The following is an 18,768-nucleotide window of genomic DNA, read 5'->3' as shown; positions in this document are numbered from 1 at the left end:
ATATACGGTCAAGTTCCCGTTTATATGCGATGAATGTATGAATAGTAACCAGTTGTATAGTAACTGATCTAATTTGAATGTGAGGTAGGTCCACGCTTGCCAAACGTGCATGACTCCCGGCGGCCTGTAGGTGGCAGAAGAAAACAGCCAATGAAGATTGGTATACGTCATGACGCCAGACCATGCGCCAGACGCATGTTTGGAAAAGAAGCGCGAGAGAAAGAAATGTCCGCCCCGGGTTTGTTTACAAAACTTTATCAAGTTTAGCGAGGATGTCGTTGTTGAAGCCTTTTAGTAAACTCCCTGGTCTGAACACAGCGAACATCTTGGTGAGTTGTTCACTTTAAGAAATAAAATTTTAAAAAGAAAAGGCAAATATCGAGCTGTGTGCTGTGACTGTAGCTGTTTTCAGGACGAGCTAACGGCTGACTGGATGTGTTTTTTATTGGGAGATATCTGGTCGTAAATATCCCAGATATATGGTCGTCAGCTTGGACTAGCAAAATCACATTTAAGCTTTAAATAAAGACAAATATCACTGTATCAGGAAGAGGTTTTTACACAGTCTAGCAGCTGTTTGGCGTCGTCGGTGTTGTGTGGATAAATCTTGACTTTTCTGTAGATCTACCTAACAAACACTATCTCAACGTTTTTATAATACTTTTATTCTATAACACCCACAACCAGAGGCGTTTCCAATTCAGTCGGGAGGAGGGGGGGATCCCAAGCCCAGATAAAAGGGGAGGGTTGTGTCAGGAAGCGTGCAAAATCTTGCCAACCCAAACAAACATGCGGGTCATCAAGAATGATCTTTCCATACCGGGATGACAGCGACTGCCTGCGGTGCTGGTGGAAACCGTGCTACTGTAAGACAAAGGAAAAGGAAAGGCGTGTTTAGAGACAGGAAGAAGGAAGGAAAGGCGTGAGAAGGACTTAAGGAAAAGAAGGATTGTGGATGTGCACAGGGTTGGTGTGACAGGGAGGATGCTAAGGATAGTGTGAGATGAGGGCAGATGATCTGCTGTGGTGACCCCTAAAGTGAGCAGCAGAAGAACTAGAGGCAGGATTTTTTTTTTTTTTGTTATTTGTTTCAGGGGGAACCTTCAGAACATTTTCTCTTAAGTAAATACTAGGGCCAGGTGATATATAACCTCAAAATTATATCGCAATATTTCAAGGAAATTTATAATAACGATATTATTACAATATTGAAAAAAGTACTGAACAATATTTTATTTACTGCAGGCAAAAGATTTTTTAGCGCAAACAAATATGAAGGGTATTTTACATCCACCTGGCAGACTACCTGGTTCAAGGTGTGAATCCATTGCCAGCAGCAACATAGAGTAATAGTGACACACAGCAGAAGTCAAATGTAAGCACAAAAGTAGCCTAGGTAGTGTTTTCCCTGGAAATTTTAAGCAAACAAAACATTCTAACAACAGTTAAACTAAAATAACCCTTACAACACTGTCACATAAATAAAAATATATTCTCTCTGGAATGTTGCATCTTAGGTCGAGCATTTTATGCAGTTGCATAAACCTGTACTTTACCACTAATTTCTATCCAACACATGCTGTTCGTGTCATATGGAGTGCAGTGCTCCAGCGATGCCCTTGTTTAAAATTGGTCACACTTCACCAGCTGTTAGTATCTCCTCCTTGCGCACCTACATATCCCAGTTGTCCTCAATGGTGTGTTTGTGCCTGAAGAAACAATGTTGTAGCTTCCATCTTCAGCTAGAATAGTTTTTGTGCATATTTGGCAAATCATTGTGCTTTTATTTTGTAGTATCTTTCACTAGGTCTTCACCAGAGGCATACATCTTGTTGTCCACATTAGGGAGGATAAACCCATGACATCACTATATCAGTGACATTTTTTTATATCATATGAAAATTTGTATTATAACAGACGATTTGATACACCACGTTCCCAATAAATACAGAGGAGAATATTGTTGCAGAAACATTGAGTATGATTTTCAGGCTGTTGCAGCAGCACACATGCTATTAAAAATGGCACGACACAGGAGATGAAATATTTTTATACTGAAAATTGTTAAACTCTTACTCGTGCATTCGTATAAATGAACAAAAATATAATTGAAGGTACAAGTAGTCATTATACAGAAGCTATCCAGCCATTCATTTTCTTTAACCACTTTAACCTCCACTGTTATGTGTCTTTAAATACATTAAATTATTTTGTGGGGCTTTGCACATACCCCTTGCCACAACTCTAACAAAATGCGAAGAATCCATTCATATTTTCCAAAATAGAGCATTTGCTTCCATTTTGGGGTTCAGGGCTGCTTCAGGAGGTCGGATGATTATTGTTAACGGGCTTTAAGTATCTGTCCTTGCAGCAGCTGAAAACAGATGTTGGATAAATTGCTAATGTCTGGCCAGTAGGTGGCGCAGAGGGTGGTCCTTTTATTTTCCATAGCCTCTCACTGTAACTACAGTCAAATTAGATCACAGTGTGTATAAATTAATATTTTTCAGAATGTTTTATTGCATTGTAATTTATGATTTTATCATCATAAATCTCTATATGAGCAAAAGCCGCAGTAAAAAAGAAAGCGGCAACATCTTTGAACTGTGACTGCGAAATGTTTCTTCTGACAGGTTTAAGAGATTTATTTATTTTATTTTTTTTTTACCCTGTGTGACGGTGTAAAGTGGGATCATCAGGTTTTGTGCTGACTGGTAGTTTTTGTTTCCTGCAGCTGGTGGAGAGTGAGGAGCAATTTCAGCAGAGTTTAGCAGATGTTCTGGTGGAGGAGACTAGTGTCACCGTGAACGTGTGAGTAAAGCTCGCTTCATCCTGCAAACTGCTGAAGTCTGCTATCTGTCAGGGGAAAGTGGCTGCAGCACACAAATGGAAACAGAGTCTGCCATCCTCACAACGAAACAAGATTTGTTTTCTACCATCAGTCGCATTTATGTTTAAACAGTATGACTTTAAACGTTTATTTAGTAACAAAATATTTTTTATAATCAACAACAAACAAGTAGATATGTACTTGGGAAAAGGACTTTTGTACTACTCAGACTGCAATGTCATAACAGGTTTCCAGCTGGTAATGTAATGTTGACTTTATGATTAAATAATTGTGTAATTCTGACTGGGGAACTCGTACGTGATGCTGCACTGTTATTCAGCAGCTGCAGCGAATTACTCAGTTATGCAATGACTTTGAGATGTGTGAAGACCACCTGAGGTGGGTGAGAGTCCCATTATTGTCATCGCTTTTTGTACTTAACAGGAGACTAGCTAAGAGCCTTCCTTTGCCCATGGAGAATGATGAGAGCCGTCCCAGAATAGACTTGGTTGTGTTCATCATCAACCTAACCTCAGAGCTCAGGTAACTTTCAAATCCATCCATCGATTTTCAGCTTATCCATTTCATGGTTGCGAGGGTGCTGGAGCCAATCCCAGCTGTCATGGGGTACACCCTCACCAGTCTGTTATAGGGCAAACACAGAGAGACAAAGAGCCATTCACACTCACACTTACCTAAGCCAGGACTGTGGGAAGAAGTCGGTGCAAACTCCACAGTCCGCGGAGGCCTGATCCAGGGGTACCCTCCTTTTGTCTGATTTCAGTGAGTGTCTATTGAAAAGGAACCTGAACTTGTTCCTAGTCACCAAGATGAAAAAATACATACATGTCCAGATGCAATTTGTTGTACTGGCCACCTGAACACACAGGTTCTGTTTCATATAACAGCTTTGTTTTTGTGTTGTTCTTACTTAATTGTTACGAGAGTGAGATGTCATTTTTAAACCACACAAATTGCCACAAACCAGCCCAGAGACTTTATTTTTCTAGTGTGTTCTGGGACTGCCCTGGGGCCTCCTTCCAGTAGGACTTGCCCAAAACGCCTCATCTAGGAGGTGCCCAGGTGGTTTGGGCATCCTAGGTAGATGCCATGATCACCATGGTGTTGATGATCACAATGATTCACTCTGACTATCAACAGCTCGTTCTGGTGCCACTCAGTCCTCTTCAAAACAAGATCTCCAATACTTAAAACTCCGCCTTACTTGAAGCGTCACCTTCACCCAAACTGAGCACTAAACCTTAGATTTTGAGGTTTCATGAAGGAGAAACTTGATGTCATCATGCAGAAACAAGATCCCGATGCCTCTGACATACGTTGTCCAAAATATTTAATATTTTAACATGATGTGATGTAGCAGTGCTTTATTCTGTTTTGTTTTATTTTGTTGTAGTTTCCAGTCAGCAGAAGCGTCCCTGAAATATTTGGACCCGGGATATTTCCTTGGAAAAGTTTGCTTCATGGTTACGAATGGTATGGCAACGGTTAAAATCCTTTTATGTGTTTTTCTTTTTGTCTTGTTTTGTTTTATGTTTTGTTTTTTCCCCAGTCCCTTGATTCACAGGAAGGAGGGGAAAAAAATAAGCTGAGATTAAATCAAGGAGAAATTGTCTACCACTGTTTACATTTTACTTCACCGTTGAACACCACCCACAACACATATTGTTGTACTTTCAGCCTTTTTTGTGTCTGACCAGCTGACCTTTTATGCTTCTCTTTCTTGTAGCTCGTAACGCTTCCGCCCCCGCTGAGCGCCTGGATGCTGTCAGGAAGCTGGCTGCGTCGCTCCACTGTCCCCTGTTGTTTGCGGAGGATCAGGTTTGTAGCAGTCTGGGTCACAAACACTGAAGATGTTTTAAGTCGTGTGTGAAATCCAAATCTAGCCCTTCACACATTTTAATCTGAATGCATATCAGTATATGTTCTCAGTAAACTTTTACCTTGCACACTGTCACATGTTGTGTTTCTTGATTCACATTTCTTGTTGAAATGTATGCAGAACAAAATTACAGCTTTGTTATCTTTGCATAAGGATTTATTTGGCTTTATTAAACATCCAGTACTTGTTGTAGTCATCGTTTTCAGGCTTGTGAAACAGCTTCTGGCTGTTTGTCTTTTTTTCTTTTTTCTTCAGCAGTATGATGGCTAAGCAACTTTTTTGTTGACTGATTCATAAAGCTGAAGTTGCACAGAGGGAAAAGCCTGAAATTGAACTCAGAAGGGAAAGCTGTTTGTGTGCGTGTGTTGTGTAGCTCAGCATCGCTGTAGTTTAGAGGGTTCTGCGCTGTTGTTGACAATAAAACATCAAATGTAATTTTTGTGTCTTTTTGCGTTTCCTAAAAAGCCATCCTGTGTAATCTTTCCTTCCCTACAGACTCCAGATGGAGTGGCCAGTGCTACAGAGAGGCTGCTGACTATCCTCAAGGTGGCCGCCGGCCTCGTTCCTATTGCCACTGCTCTCTACGTGTCTAACCTGACTCGGTGCACGCTTCCCCTGGACATCGATCAGCCGAGCTTTGATTAGGTCCTCTGACTGATTCCTTTAAAGTGATAACTTCCTCTACTTTATCATGTTTATATTTATTTGTAGAAGTTGTTAATGTCGACAGTTACACGTCTGCTTTTTCAAATAAATGTTACCAGGTGTATATAATGATCCATTACATTATGTTTTACATGAACAGTGCTGTGAAAAACACTCCAAGTACACCCTACAATTCAATATCGTAGAACCACCTTGGCAGCAGGAACTAATTGCTTCTCATATGACTTTATCAAAGTGTCACATCGTTGTGGACGACTTTCAGCCCACTCGTCTTTACAACGTTGTGACAGTTCATTGAAGTTTGCGGCATTTGTTTACAGCAGCATGTCATTTCGGGTTGAGATCTGGACTTTGACTGGACCATTGCAACAGCTTGATTCTTTTCCAGACATTCTGTTGTAAATTTGCTACTGTCCACGACCCACTTCCAGCCAAGCTTTAGTTGTCAAACAGATGGCATCACATTTGACTCGACTTGATGTTCAAGGAAGTTCATGGTCAACTCAATGACTGCAAGATTCCAGGGTCCAAATCATCACCCCTCCACCACCGTGCTGATTTGTTGCGTTTGGATTTCTCCCACCATGGTGCTGGTGCTGTGCATTATTGCCAAACATCTCTACTTTGGTGTCATCTGTCCAAAGAACGTTGCTTGTGGTTTGTTCAGATGGAACTTTGCAAACCTAAACTGTGCGGTAAACTATGCTTATTCACCCTATTTCTAATTGTACCTTAACATTTAACATGCTAACTGAGGTCTGTAGAGTCTGAGATGTAGATGAGTGTTTGTTTATTTTTTCTGACCTTGGGTTGAATTTGCTGGGTTGTCCAATCCTGGGAAGATTGTTGTTAACAAACAGCTGAATACTCCAAATCTACAAAGTGCCAGAGCTTCTGTTTTTATAGTGGTGGTCACACTTGCTTATGATCTATTAATCAAGTGCACCCGTTTGGCTGCAAATTCCCCCGATTCCATTGGAATCAGCAGTTCTACTTAGTTTTTCACAGAGTACAAGATCCTGGGAAAACTTTTTCTGGTTCATGACCGTATATGAAGCAGTAAGCGTTAAAGGGTTGAACATAATTTTAGAAAATTTCCATGTAAATACACTTCAGTGGGCTTTATATGATTGTTTGGAGTTTCATTACATTAATACCATGTTTTTAATTAGGTTCTCAAAAAAAAGTTGTGAACTGGAGGCAAAATTTGAATCTTTCCAGTGCACAAATAAATCCAACTAAAATAAATAATGAATAAAACAGTCCAACAGTTTTAAATCAAGTAAAACCCACATCTTGTTTTTTCATATTTTGCTACAAATATGGCAAATAGGTGTAAATACAGAAAAAAAAGTCAAAAACAGAGTTTAAATCATTCTAACCGGTTTTAAAGTCAGTATTTGGTATGACCATCTTTATTCTCCAAGACAGTCTGAACTCTCTTAGGCAAGCTTTCTTGTCATTTCTTGAATTAACAAAAAGTTGATTGGGTTCATCTGGATATAGCGTTTTCAGAGGGAGAAACATTTCATCACTCATCCAAGTGACTTCTGCGCGCTACGTCCATGAACAGATTCAACTTTTTTTTGATTTCTTACCTGGTTGGTTGAGCATTGATCAAGACATGTCTTCATTCAGGATAATTTTTCTATGTTTCTTGAGGGACGATCAAAGCTCTTCTTTAGATGTTGGCTGCCTTTTGTTCTGCCCTCTATCAGGAGAATCCCACACTGCTTCAGACTCTGGGGAGGCCAATCCATGACTGATGGTGTTGTATTGTTTTGCCAATAAGACAGTTTCCAGATGGTTTTGTATGGTGGATCAAAACCTGATGATACTTTTCTGCTTTACTATCATGTGTTCATAATTCCCAAGACCCCAGCACCACCGACTGAACTGCAGCTCTAAACCATGTCAGAGCCTCCATACCTACTCCACACGCTCATAATGATTTCAACCAAAAATATCACAACTGGATTGTCACTCCTAAAGACCTGTTGTTGCCGATTTTAGTTTCCTGATGAGATATTGTCAGCAGCCTGCTGGGCGGGCAGGCAGGCAACATGGACACCCAAGATTGTGAATGTGATAACTCAAGAATGAAGCAATGTAGGACTTTCTAATTGATAATAGACTTAAAACGGGTGTAAGATGCCAATTATGTCTGTCCTGAATCAGTCTTATTAGGTAATGTTCAAATAATTTGATCATTCCAGTGTTTTCAGTGTGGGAGAAAGTACTCAGGGCCTTCAAGTTACACACTATGAAAGGCAGCAACAAGTTTAATGTTCAGAAACCTAAAGTATGTATCAGCAGCAGAATGGAGCTAAAAATAAATGTTTGTTTCAGTTCTATGAAGCTTTGAGTATTTTGGATTAGTAGCACTGCTGTGTTTGTTGCATCATATCGCTGTAATTGTTTATATGCTTTATATATTCTGAGGTAAGTTGATCTATAGTGTTACATCATATTCTGTAATGATGTTATGTGTTTGGATACTTTCTGCCCAGTTTGACCCATTTAACAGAAGTCAGCCTGTTTAAGGCTCTGATATCTATTCTGTATGACTTAAAGCAGTTATGACATGGTCTGATTTTCTCACCCAATAAAGGAATATTTCATATATCAGTCTACTCTTCATTCTATCAGACACTGTTATCACAGCTCGTACATTTGCTTCTTCCACACATATATAAGCATTGAGCCAAATTTAATAATGCCAACATATTAAAAGAACAATATTTGTCTCTTATATATAATACATCTATAGATACACTGTCACAGATACTTGTCTTTAAGTGAAGATTTAAGATGATAGGAAATATAAATAAATGCAACTTGAATCTTTACTGAAGCTCAGTGTTTGGCACAGAATTCATGTTCACTGCTGTAATAACTAATAATGATTAATATAATATTGGCCATTGTCACGGATTCAAATATTGGGGATGGATACAAGAGGAAAACCAAAATAACAACACTGGTCCGGCCGGGTTGAGTCAAACGATGATTTAATGAATACACGCGTGGGAGATGGACACCATACAGCAGACAGCATCAGATCTCAAAATGGTGGAGCATTGATCAAACTCTTATAGCCTCTAGTGGCCCCCACCTAATCATAAAAGCCTAAACATTCACATTCTTTCTCTCACACAGCGCCTAAGCTACGACCTTGGCTCGCTGTTTATCTGCTCCTGCTGAGATGGGGCAGTATGCTCTGTTCTCTTCTAATCAGACAAATAAGGCGATGACTTTCTGCGAACAGTATTTCTTCTAACTCAGCAGTATAATGCATCATAAAACAATATCATTCATTCACAATAAATCAGCAGTCTAATGTAATGCAAATCAGTTTAACAAATGTAATAGTTATCACCTTCTTCTAATTCAGGAGAATAATGCAAACTAAAACTACATAATAATTCACAATCTTTAATTAGGGGTCTAACATGGCATAAAATAATATTATAATCCAACACCATATTATATTTACATTACCAAAGTGAGATGACTTTAGTCTCATGAACAACATTAGCTAATTGTTATTTACTAGCTAATCTTAAATGACTGTTCAGTACAGAAATGAAGCCGAACAATCATGTTTTACAGTCCTGTGGTCTCAGCCTCAGATACTTATCAAATCACACAAAGCTCATGTAGAAACAAATGTACAAAATATGTTCTCCTTCATTTCTGTCAAACAAAGCTGTATGAAACGTTTCCAGCTGTTAGTATCATGATTGCTAGGCAACCTGGGCAGCGCGACGGAGGCTAGACCGTCCCATCTCACAAGCCTACAAGCCCCGCACTTCCGACCGCAGCGATCTTTGAGTACGCGGCCCTTGAGGACCGTTAAGGCTGCGTACTTTGGGGCTGCAGAACATTGGGAAACAGTCCCTGAATTGGGATACAGCCATACATACATGTTTTGGTTCGTGCAACTGATCCGTCCGGTTATTGTCTCCCCAGAAACATTTCCGTTGTCTTTTTTTTCCTATGTCCGTTGTGTTGTGTGTGCTTTTGCAGCATTTTTCTTTTTGCAAGTGTTTTTCTTTTTGCAGCATTTTTGTTTTTGCAAGTGTTTTCTGAAGTTGCAGTCCGTTTGTCCTCTCAGGGCCACCGTAGTCTGTCCTGCTCACATCTCCGATGCTTGTCCACGTTGTCATTAACGTGGCTTCACTCCATATCAGCCACGCCGCTTTGCTTGCTAAAACACCGGTGTCGGCACATAAAGACGCTGTCATAGCCTGTCAACGACGTTGATTAGCTGCGTATATACGAATGTGAATCGCATTATTGGCTGGACTATGGGATGGTGGCATCGTTCTAATCCCGTACGGGAGCAGCCAGTCGCTCACTGACTAACACTGCAAAACAGAATTGTTAAAGTATTCATTTTATTTCAATTCAGGTTAGATTTTTTTTTTCTGTGCGCAACGCAGATTTTCTGTGCGCAGAGACCGTGCCAGCAGTGCGCAAATGCGCACACGCGCAGGGAACATTGCCTTGGACGATATAGAATGATTAAAATAAAGTTTGTTCAGCTTGCAACTAAATGAAGAAACAACCTGTCGTTTTTATTAGCAGCAACTGTTTGACACAGTGGCTGCTGTGTCAAACAGTTGATAATACCCTGGAGTCAACAGCTGCGCAGACTTCAAAGGGGGTACGAACCAAGGAGAGAGGAGTGTCCTTCACAGGGTGCGACCAATAGCACTGTGCCTGGTATCACATCGGCATGCATGCACCAGCGCGCACACACACTATTAATAGTTAGGTTATCATCACAGCAATTATCTATCACGCAGGTTAGGCAAACACTGTAATGGTGTCAGGCCAGGAACTGGAAGGACAGCGAGGGGTCAGTAGGGCTGGAGAATGTCAGCAATAACACTGATATCTTTGACTCTCACGGCTCTTTCACGCATTTACGTTCTGTATACAGAAAGAAAAATAACCCTTTTTTTTTTTTTTGCTTATTGAGACAAATATTGGCGCCTAAACTAAGTAGAAGGTCATGAGATGGCGGCAGTGAACTGCTGACCTTTTCATTTATGTACTGATGTGTTGTACTTGACGTTTGCTGTGTATTTTAAAGGATTTGTTTTTGGTTTGCCTTACAGTAATTGCACTTTCTATTCTGTTTCTACACAGAAGGTCAAGCCTTGTCCACTGGTTGACTTTTTCTGTATCTAAGCTCTTTGTCTCTATCAGAGGTAACTTGGGGTTCAGTATCTTGACCACAAATACTTCAAGGTGGAGGTTGGAGTGGGCAAGGAGCGCACAACTAACCTTCTGATTGGTAGATCCCGTGCTACCTCCTGAGGCTGAGGTAGCTTAGGTACCTCCTGAGCTACAGGTCCCTCATATACAGCTAGGTCCATAAGTATTTTTGGACAATAACACTTTTTTGTTAACTTTGCCTCTAAACACTACCACAATGGGTTTGAAATCAAATAATTAGGATGTGATTGAAGTGCAGACTTTCAGCTTTAGTTCGGTGGGTTTTATATATAGTCCCCGGTTTACAAAAGCTCAAAAATAATTTGACAACAGACTTCATGGACATGTGAGGAGTGTTCCCTGATTATTCCATGTTACATTGAGCAGATAAAAGATGTGTTTAATTTGTATTTGGTAGCTTTTCACTTGAACTATCAATATGAGCTTTAAAGAGATGTTGATGCATGTGATGGAGTCAATCATTTGGCCAAAAAAAAAACCATCAGAGAGAGAGCAAAAACTGGTAAGTAGTATGGTGAAGGACAGACACAGCTCATAATCTAAAGCATATGACATCATCTGTCAAACATGGTGGAGGTAATGGTGTGGGCATGTTTGACTGCCAGTGGAACCAGGTTGCTGGTGTATATTGGTGATGAAATACAAGATAGAAGTAGCAGGATAAAATGTGAAGTGCACATGGCTGATTCAGCCAAATGCTGCAAAACTGGTCAAACTACTTCACACAAATTGATCCAAAGCAACCTGCAAAGGCAACCCAAGAATTTCTCAAGGCAAAGAAATGGGATATTTTTAAATGGTCAAGTCAGTCACCTGATCATATTTAAAATCATGTTCTTCAGTTTGAGCTTCTGAAGCTGAGGGACTGTGTATAAAAACGGCTTTAATTCCTAAACTGTTAATGCAACCATTTTGTTAAATCCCTTAAATTAAAGTTGAAGGTCTGCACTTCAATCACATATTGACTGGTTTCAGTTTAAAATCCGTTATGATGGCGACGAGAGGAAAAACTACAAAAATATTGTCATTGTCCAAGAATTAACTGTTCGTATTTGTTAGCATGTGGAGAGTGGAAGTGGGATCTAATCTGTGACAATCAGTGAAGATCTCATTATAATGCAAATGTTCTCTTGTGTTTGATCACTCAGGACACATGTTCATGTATAAGTCCAGGAGCCACCTCACCATCATGGTAACCAGTTGTTGTTTATGTTATTGCTTTTACTAGTCTCTGCTCAGGTGGTGACAGCTGCCATCAACTGAACATGTTTCCTATATAAACAAATAACAGTGGTCCACAAGGTGCAGCTCTCCTTGCACCTTGGTAATAGGTGAAGTCGTGCCAGAAGCCTCCATCCTCCATAAAAGTGAAGCCATAATTAAGGAAAGTGTTTTTGTTGCTCCTTAAATCTGAGAACTGATACTTGACGATTAGTTTGAAAGGAAACAGAAGCCAACTGAGTCAGCAGCAGGGGAAGCATTCATGCAGTCACAGAGTAGAGAATTATGCTGAGCTTGTGGATAACATGCTGAAAGCATATCAGCTAATGAGTGCAGAATGTCACAGACGACGTGATTTTTACATTCTCATCTTGACTTTTTATACCCAGCAAATCTGCTCGACTCAGGGACGAGATTTCATCAAGATATAAAAGTGATGGAAAACCGACATCATTGAGAAATTGAATCCGAGAATGATGGGCGACTACTGTTGGTTCTTAAGTATAGAGACGGGTGTTCAGTACAAACACACTGTAGCACACTGACCTGTTTTACCGACAGAAATATGCTTTAATGCATCTCTGATATCATCCTCTGGTTTATCTTCAGGATGAGCACATCAAAACAATTTCGGCGGGAAATAATTAAAATTCCAGACATTGTGTTGATATTTTTCATATCTGAAATCAATGTAAAAAAAAAAAAAATGATAACAAGCTGGTCTGAAGTTCACAGCAGCAAACAAAAAAATTTTCAGACGAGTATAACAGACGGCTAATGACTAATTATTTTTTTTAATGTATTCCTCATTTGCAAACGGCACACTTGAGGATACATGGACTACTTCTCAATCCCTTGTAGGCTTGTACACCCTGTGGCCGGCTGGTCCCTGTGGTTAGCGTTGTCACAGCAGACAGGGTGAGACATCAGAAATGAGGTTTGATGATTCAGTGCAGCCCACCCATCTTCAGCCTGAGCAGCTGCCTGATCTGTCACATTGTAAACACGTGTGTGAAAGTGCAGGGACTTACATAAGTGTTTTATGGCTATTTGAATCACCTGTGTGACCTATTTTAATGGAAAACTTGTTAAAGCAGGAAAAAGGGGGATCTACTGATCCATGCAACATTAAAATAATCAACATACATGTCTGTTTATTTTGGTTACACTTTTGAAAAAAGGATATTCCTAAATTCAATCTTGGAGTTTTTCACATGACAGGATAATATTATCTGATGTGAGTGTGCAAAAACCTGGGAGTGCATCTATTTTATCTACTGCTCATCCATTTTGGGGATGTAGAGGGCTGGAACCAATCCCGTGTGTCAGGGTGAGAGCCAGGGTGCACCCAGTCCACTGCGTAACACAGAGACACACCTAACATGAATGTGTTTGAACTGTGGATTTTTGTTACCTTCACCAAAGACGTCGTGTTTTTGGTAGTGTGTGCGTGTCATTCTGCCTGTAAACACGATAGCATGAACATTTTTGAATGAATTCTGATGAAACTTTGTAGGGCTGTAACGATCCAATCAAATTTCACCCACTGAGGTCTTCGAGGTCACCGTAACGATTTATTGATCGAAAATTGACCAAAAATTTGACTTAGGAGTGTGGTGTGTATTGTCCACAGATTTAAAATATCATGTCACATTTGACCTCTGGCCTCTTCTTCAAGGTCAACAAATTGATCTGAAAGTCAGAGTGATAATAATATAGAACCAATTAAAATAACAACAGGTTTTCAGACTGACAAGAACCTGTTGGCATGGCATAATTTGATCGTGACTTTGTTACGTACCTTATAATAACCGGTCATAACCGTTAAAACAATTTGAATACATTTATAATGTTCCAGACTAAGCTTTTTTTTCATATTCTTCTTTGGAAAGCAAAATAAACTGATGATCAAAAAAAAATTCACCCGATGAAGTGAAACGACTGCTGCACATGTCCTATATCCACACATATAAAAAAGAATAAAAAGTAATTATACTCAAAATGATGTCAAGTATAAAAAACGAGTTTCAACAGAGCAAATAACAAAAGCCTGCACTTTGCACTTGTTATTGCTGCACTACTTAAAGTTCATTTAAAAACAACAATAAAAAATTTTACATAATAAATGCAATCCCATTTCCATAAAAGTAAATATAAATACTCTACAGAGAGTGAGCTGCGTGATTGGCAGAGGCTTGAACTCTCCGAGTCTTTCGTGTTTAAATGTTAGGTGTGATTTCTACTCCTTCTTTTGTTTTCTAAACAGCCCCCCATCAAAAAGAAAAGTCTTAAAAGGAGCAGTGACAATGACAATAATAGAAGAACTGTCTGCAGGGAGCAGCCCCGTTCCCATCTTTGGTACCAGTTGAGAACCAGGCCGGTGAAATTACGTGAAAAAACACTTGTTCTGTGTGCCACTAAATGGATAAGTAACCTGAGACTATTGTCCCGTGGATATGCATTTGAAAAGCGTTTGACCTCAGCTCAGTCAACAGCTGCTTAGAGGGGGCGGAGTCAGGAAAGCAGAGGTGTCCCCCACAGATATGCGGCCAGAGGCACTGTGCCTGATGTCACGTCTGCATGCGTGCACTAACACACTCACTAATAATAGGTTATCATCATCCGTCATGGAAGTTAACCAAACACTGTTTTGGCATCAAGTCGGGAACGGGAAGGACAACAAGGAGTCAGTGGGACTGAGATATGTCAGTGATAAAGCTGTTATCTTTGACCCTCTCGGCTGTTTTTCACATTTTACATTCTCAGAAACAGTTGATGGCTCAACCATAAGACGTGATTTCCACTTCTTATTCAGGCAAAATGTGGAAAGTGTGCAAATAGTGATGAGTCTTTAATTACTTGAGGCATCCAAGGACGACTCTTCAGTACCACCGACTCATTTTAGGTTGTAATTCGTGCAACACTGACAAATGCACACCCGTTGTGTAGGAGTAAATCAAAATAGATCATCAGTTTCTGAAATAAAACCATCCCACAATCAAAGTCTCTTAAATCACCTCAGATGCTCTGTTTGCACTCCAAGAGGTTGTCCTGACCACGTATTCGTGCCTAAATGCACTAAGCTGCTGCCTTGTGAGCAACTGATTAGGTATTTGCAATAATGAGTAGTTGAATATACCTAATAAAGTGACTAGTGGGTATATATTATGAGTTTCTATGGCAACAACACTTTATTCAGATTATCAGGCTGTCCTCAAAACCTCTGCAGTGCCTTGAAAACCAGATGCTATGTTTTTCAGAGCTTGAATTTACCTGTTGTAAAATACTCACTGCATTGTTTGATTTTGCCTTTTTCCTGTGAAAAACTCAATGCTTTCATATGTTATAGATTTTTTCTACTGGAAACAATGGACACAACCAAGAAACAGGTGATGAGGGGGCTCCAAATTTGTAAAGAGTGCAGCAAGGATAACATTGAACACAGGGACGGGTAGAAAGGAAGAGTATTATCTCTTGAAAACAGCTTCACAGGAAGTTGAAGTAATGGAGGTCCCAAAGCTGCTCATGTGAGGGACTCTGCATCTTGTAACGTCCACAGATCAGGTGATAGGTCCTAATAGCTCCCTGTGAGAGGGACTGCTAAAGTCTTTGTCTCATCCTGTTCACAGGATGAATGTGACCAAGAGTGGAAAGTGAGTCTGAAAGATAATACCCTGCGTGAGAGTCTAATAGTGAGCAATTTGAGGGTTTTTTGGGTGTCTTTGAGACCACGGGCATGCATGCCAACACCAAGGGTTTCACTCTTTACTTGCTTATCAAGACAGTCTGACAAGTGTCCTCAGTTGACTTTCAGATCAGTCAGCAGCCACTATCAAGTTTGACTATAACGTGTCAGGACAATGCATATTCAAATATGTACAATGAGAAAAACAAACAGAACTTCGATGGACAAAGTAGTGCAGAGAGTTTTATTGTTACGAGTGATTTCAGCATTATGCGTTTTCAAGTTCAAGAATGCAGATCAAGAATTTTATTTAGCTGAAACACAAAGCTGTTAATTTCTGAGTGACACTAGAAGTGTAAAGCAGTTGAATACAGTAAACCAAGCAACTCTGAATGAAACTGATTCCAGAAAGTGTAACATACAGATTACTGAGGCTTTCAATTTCGCCATAAATCATTTGCATGTGGATATTTTTCATGTCTTCAGTTCTGTATGGAAGAGTAGTAAGTCAGTCTCATCCTGTGAAGCCCAGCTCTTTGTAGCTGACCTCAAGGTCAGCGATGACTTTGCTCATCACGTTCCTCAGGCCCTGTTGTCCAGCGGTGTCGAGTCCAGCCTTCTCTGCAAAGACTTTAACGATGACCTCAGAGATCAGCTGGAAGGAGAAAAATTCATTTACTTCAGTCAAGCTCAGCTTAACGGCAAGCATGAGGTGATGGAGCTACAGTAAACTTTGTCCTCTTGCACACCAAGCTCACCTTGAAGTTGGTAATGGGGATCTTGTGCTTTGTTGCATGGCTGTTGGCCAGAGGTTTGAGAATGGCAGCATGGTTGCCTTTGGCCTTCAGCAGTTCGCCTAGTTTCTTTAGCACGGTGGCTCCATGGTCAGCAACATCAGAGCTACTGGCCAGCTCACCCTGAGGGATGCCGACAAATTTGGGGAACAGCTTCTGGGTCTCCGGGTGCTCCGTGAATAAACTGAAGAGGAAATAGAGCAGCAGGGTCATACCACACAGATCATGGTTTGCATTTTAGCCATTTAGGGTGGGGAGTGTAGACGCCATAATTTATCATACTTTGATTACATCACTCTTATGCACAAAATGTTTATTCCTGGCTGTGAGAAGACTGGATACAAACACACGGGACCGCTTTAATAAGGCCCATCCCATCTCCTTCAGTAGAATAGCTCCTGTGCCACCATTATGATCCTCAGTATGCTCATGTTTGTGTTGGCACTGGCGGAAATTAAATTAGATCAGTTAATGGCGTTTTTCCTCTTGTCCATTAACACAAATTAGAAGGGGGAAGGAAATCTAAAGCAACTGAATATAACTGAGTCAAACATTAACCATGACCTTAAGACAAAGAGATTTAATACCTCCGTGTTTTAAACAAACACAAATGTAGGTATCATAAAAGTTAGTGATGTAGCAGTGGTTGCCAAGTGTGCAATTAGACAGGTGGTGGCATAAATAACACATGAATTCTATTCTTAAACTGCACTGGACGAGATGAATTTTTAAACTCCTGGCCACAGGTCTGAGTAATGTGACCTACAAAGAGTACAATCTTATTTTTCTTTCCAGAGTCACTGACCGGTTCAAAACCAGGCTCCCATAGCCAGTGTAGTCTGTTTCCACTGGTCCCCAGTGCTTCAGAACTGCGTCAAAGTCACACATGATCTGAGGAGACGAGGGGAGAGAAAAAAAAAAGAAAAAAAAAATCAGATCATATCTGGAAGACTTCATCCAAAAAAAAAAGTTGCCTGATTATATGAAGTTTGTCAGTTACAGATGCAATTATCCTGTACTGCACTTCTGTTTGAGTTAATGGCTGAGAGCCAACAACAATTTCAGTCAAGGGCAATTTGTGAAAGATGGATATATTACCTCAGATGAACTCAGGGAGTCTGACTGGCAACCTCAGTGTAGCTTTAAATAGTTTATTTGAAGTGAAATCAGATTCACTTTTAGTTTTAATGCATTTGAGCTCATGAGAATGCTGCGAGATATGGAAACAAAGTGAAGTTTTTACAGATTATCCCACAGTGCACTAATCAGTCATGCATTTCCTTTGTTCTACTTATGCTAGTTTATTAAGATAGCTTTTAATTTAGCAGTGTTGACATTTTACATTTCCCCCCTTTTTAACTGGAAAACAGATTCCCCAAGCATTCTGAAAGAAAACAAATAATAATAAAAGTTTAAGATAAATTCCCCCTGAAATGTTTAAATCCCAAGTCATGATATATATTGTTTGTTTAATTATATTATTGCAGAATCCATTGCCTTACCTGCAAGCTTGTAATATATCCTGTGTAGTTACACCAAATTCCTCTTGTCCTGACTAACCCCCCCAGAGCTGACCTTTTATACTCCCTCCCTCTGTCCTGTCACCAAGTTTTTGTTCCCCCCCCCTCCAGCTCTCTGGTCAGGCTGCCTCTTACTGCACGTCTCCCAAATGTTCCCAATGCCTCCAACGTCTACCTGGAAACTTAATTCCAGGTGACTTAGCCACTTGGGGCATCTTTGGTGTGTTTTGTGGCTGAGCCATCAAGTGGCCCAGGTAGTCTCATGAGTAGATCATTTATCGAGGGAGAGAGAAAAAAAAAAGGAAATACAAAAAATACAAAATAGTGCCCTAGTTGAGAATTTAGTTTTAGTGTTACCTTTCCAAGCTGCACATCTAGCATCTTAAAGCATTTTTGCATGTGTGATTTTAGAGCAGCCTGCTCACATTAGACACAGCAGGTGGATTTCACAGCAATTCCCTGCACTAAAACTTCGTCCAGTATTTTCACTTATCAGTTTGTCATTAGCTACTCAAATAGTTCTGCAGTAAAACCTGCAGAGATACAGTAATTCTGCTCCATTGGAGCAATGGATATAATGTCAAGGCAGAACACACACACACACACACACACACTATACTTCAGGATCTTTCCCTGCTTTGATCAAACCTAGATTAATTTCCTAATTTTGACTTTAGATTCAGATAGTGGGTTTCAATTGTAATAAATTTGATCAAATTGCTTCCAAGAGTATTAAAATGTCAGAATTGTTTCAGTCTTGATTTTCTTGAGTCTAGCCAGTGATTTTAGTTTACTAGAAAAACCCTGCAGTAAAAACACTTGGGGTCTGTTAACAGCGCTCCTGTCAGCTTACAATAGTCTGTGCCCTTTTCTTCCATGCTACACTTAAGGACACTTCTACACAC

General features: G+C 40.1%; 2 protein-coding genes across 2 annotated transcripts; one reads left to right on the top strand and one right to left on the bottom strand.

Moving 5' to 3' along the window:
• The first annotated feature begins 182 nt into the window (after positions 1-182).
• cenpm (centromere protein M) lies at positions 183-6,572 on the top strand. Its single transcript, XM_006787370.3, has 6 exons — positions 183-329; positions 2,735-2,811; positions 3,275-3,373; positions 4,245-4,324; positions 4,578-4,669; positions 5,226-6,572. The coding sequence occupies exons 1-6, from the start codon at positions 183-185 to the stop codon at positions 5,373-5,375; spliced, it is 645 nt and encodes a 214-aa protein (XP_006787433.2). The 3' UTR covers positions 5,376-6,572.
• Positions 6,573-15,779: 9,207 nt separating this feature from the next.
• mb (myoglobin) lies at positions 15,780-17,935 on the bottom strand. Its single transcript, XM_006787369.2, has 4 exons — positions 17,846-17,935; positions 17,149-17,234; positions 16,308-16,527; positions 15,780-16,204 (listed from the first exon to the last, which is right to left on the bottom strand). Exons 2-4 carry the CDS (start codon positions 17,229-17,231, stop codon positions 16,064-16,066), a joined length of 444 nt encoding a protein of 147 aa, XP_006787432.1. The 5' UTR covers positions 17,232-17,234; positions 17,846-17,935; the 3' UTR covers positions 15,780-16,063.
• Between the last annotated feature and the right edge of the window lie 833 nt (positions 17,936-18,768).

This window comes from Neolamprologus brichardi, chromosome 6, assembly GCF_056152115.1.
Source record: "Neolamprologus brichardi isolate AB-2024 chromosome 6, ASM5615211v1, whole genome shotgun sequence".
In the NCBI taxonomy this organism is placed as follows: domain Eukaryota; kingdom Metazoa; phylum Chordata; class Actinopteri; order Cichliformes; family Cichlidae; genus Neolamprologus; species Neolamprologus brichardi.
This window is presented reverse-complemented; position numbering and strand designations above follow the sequence as displayed.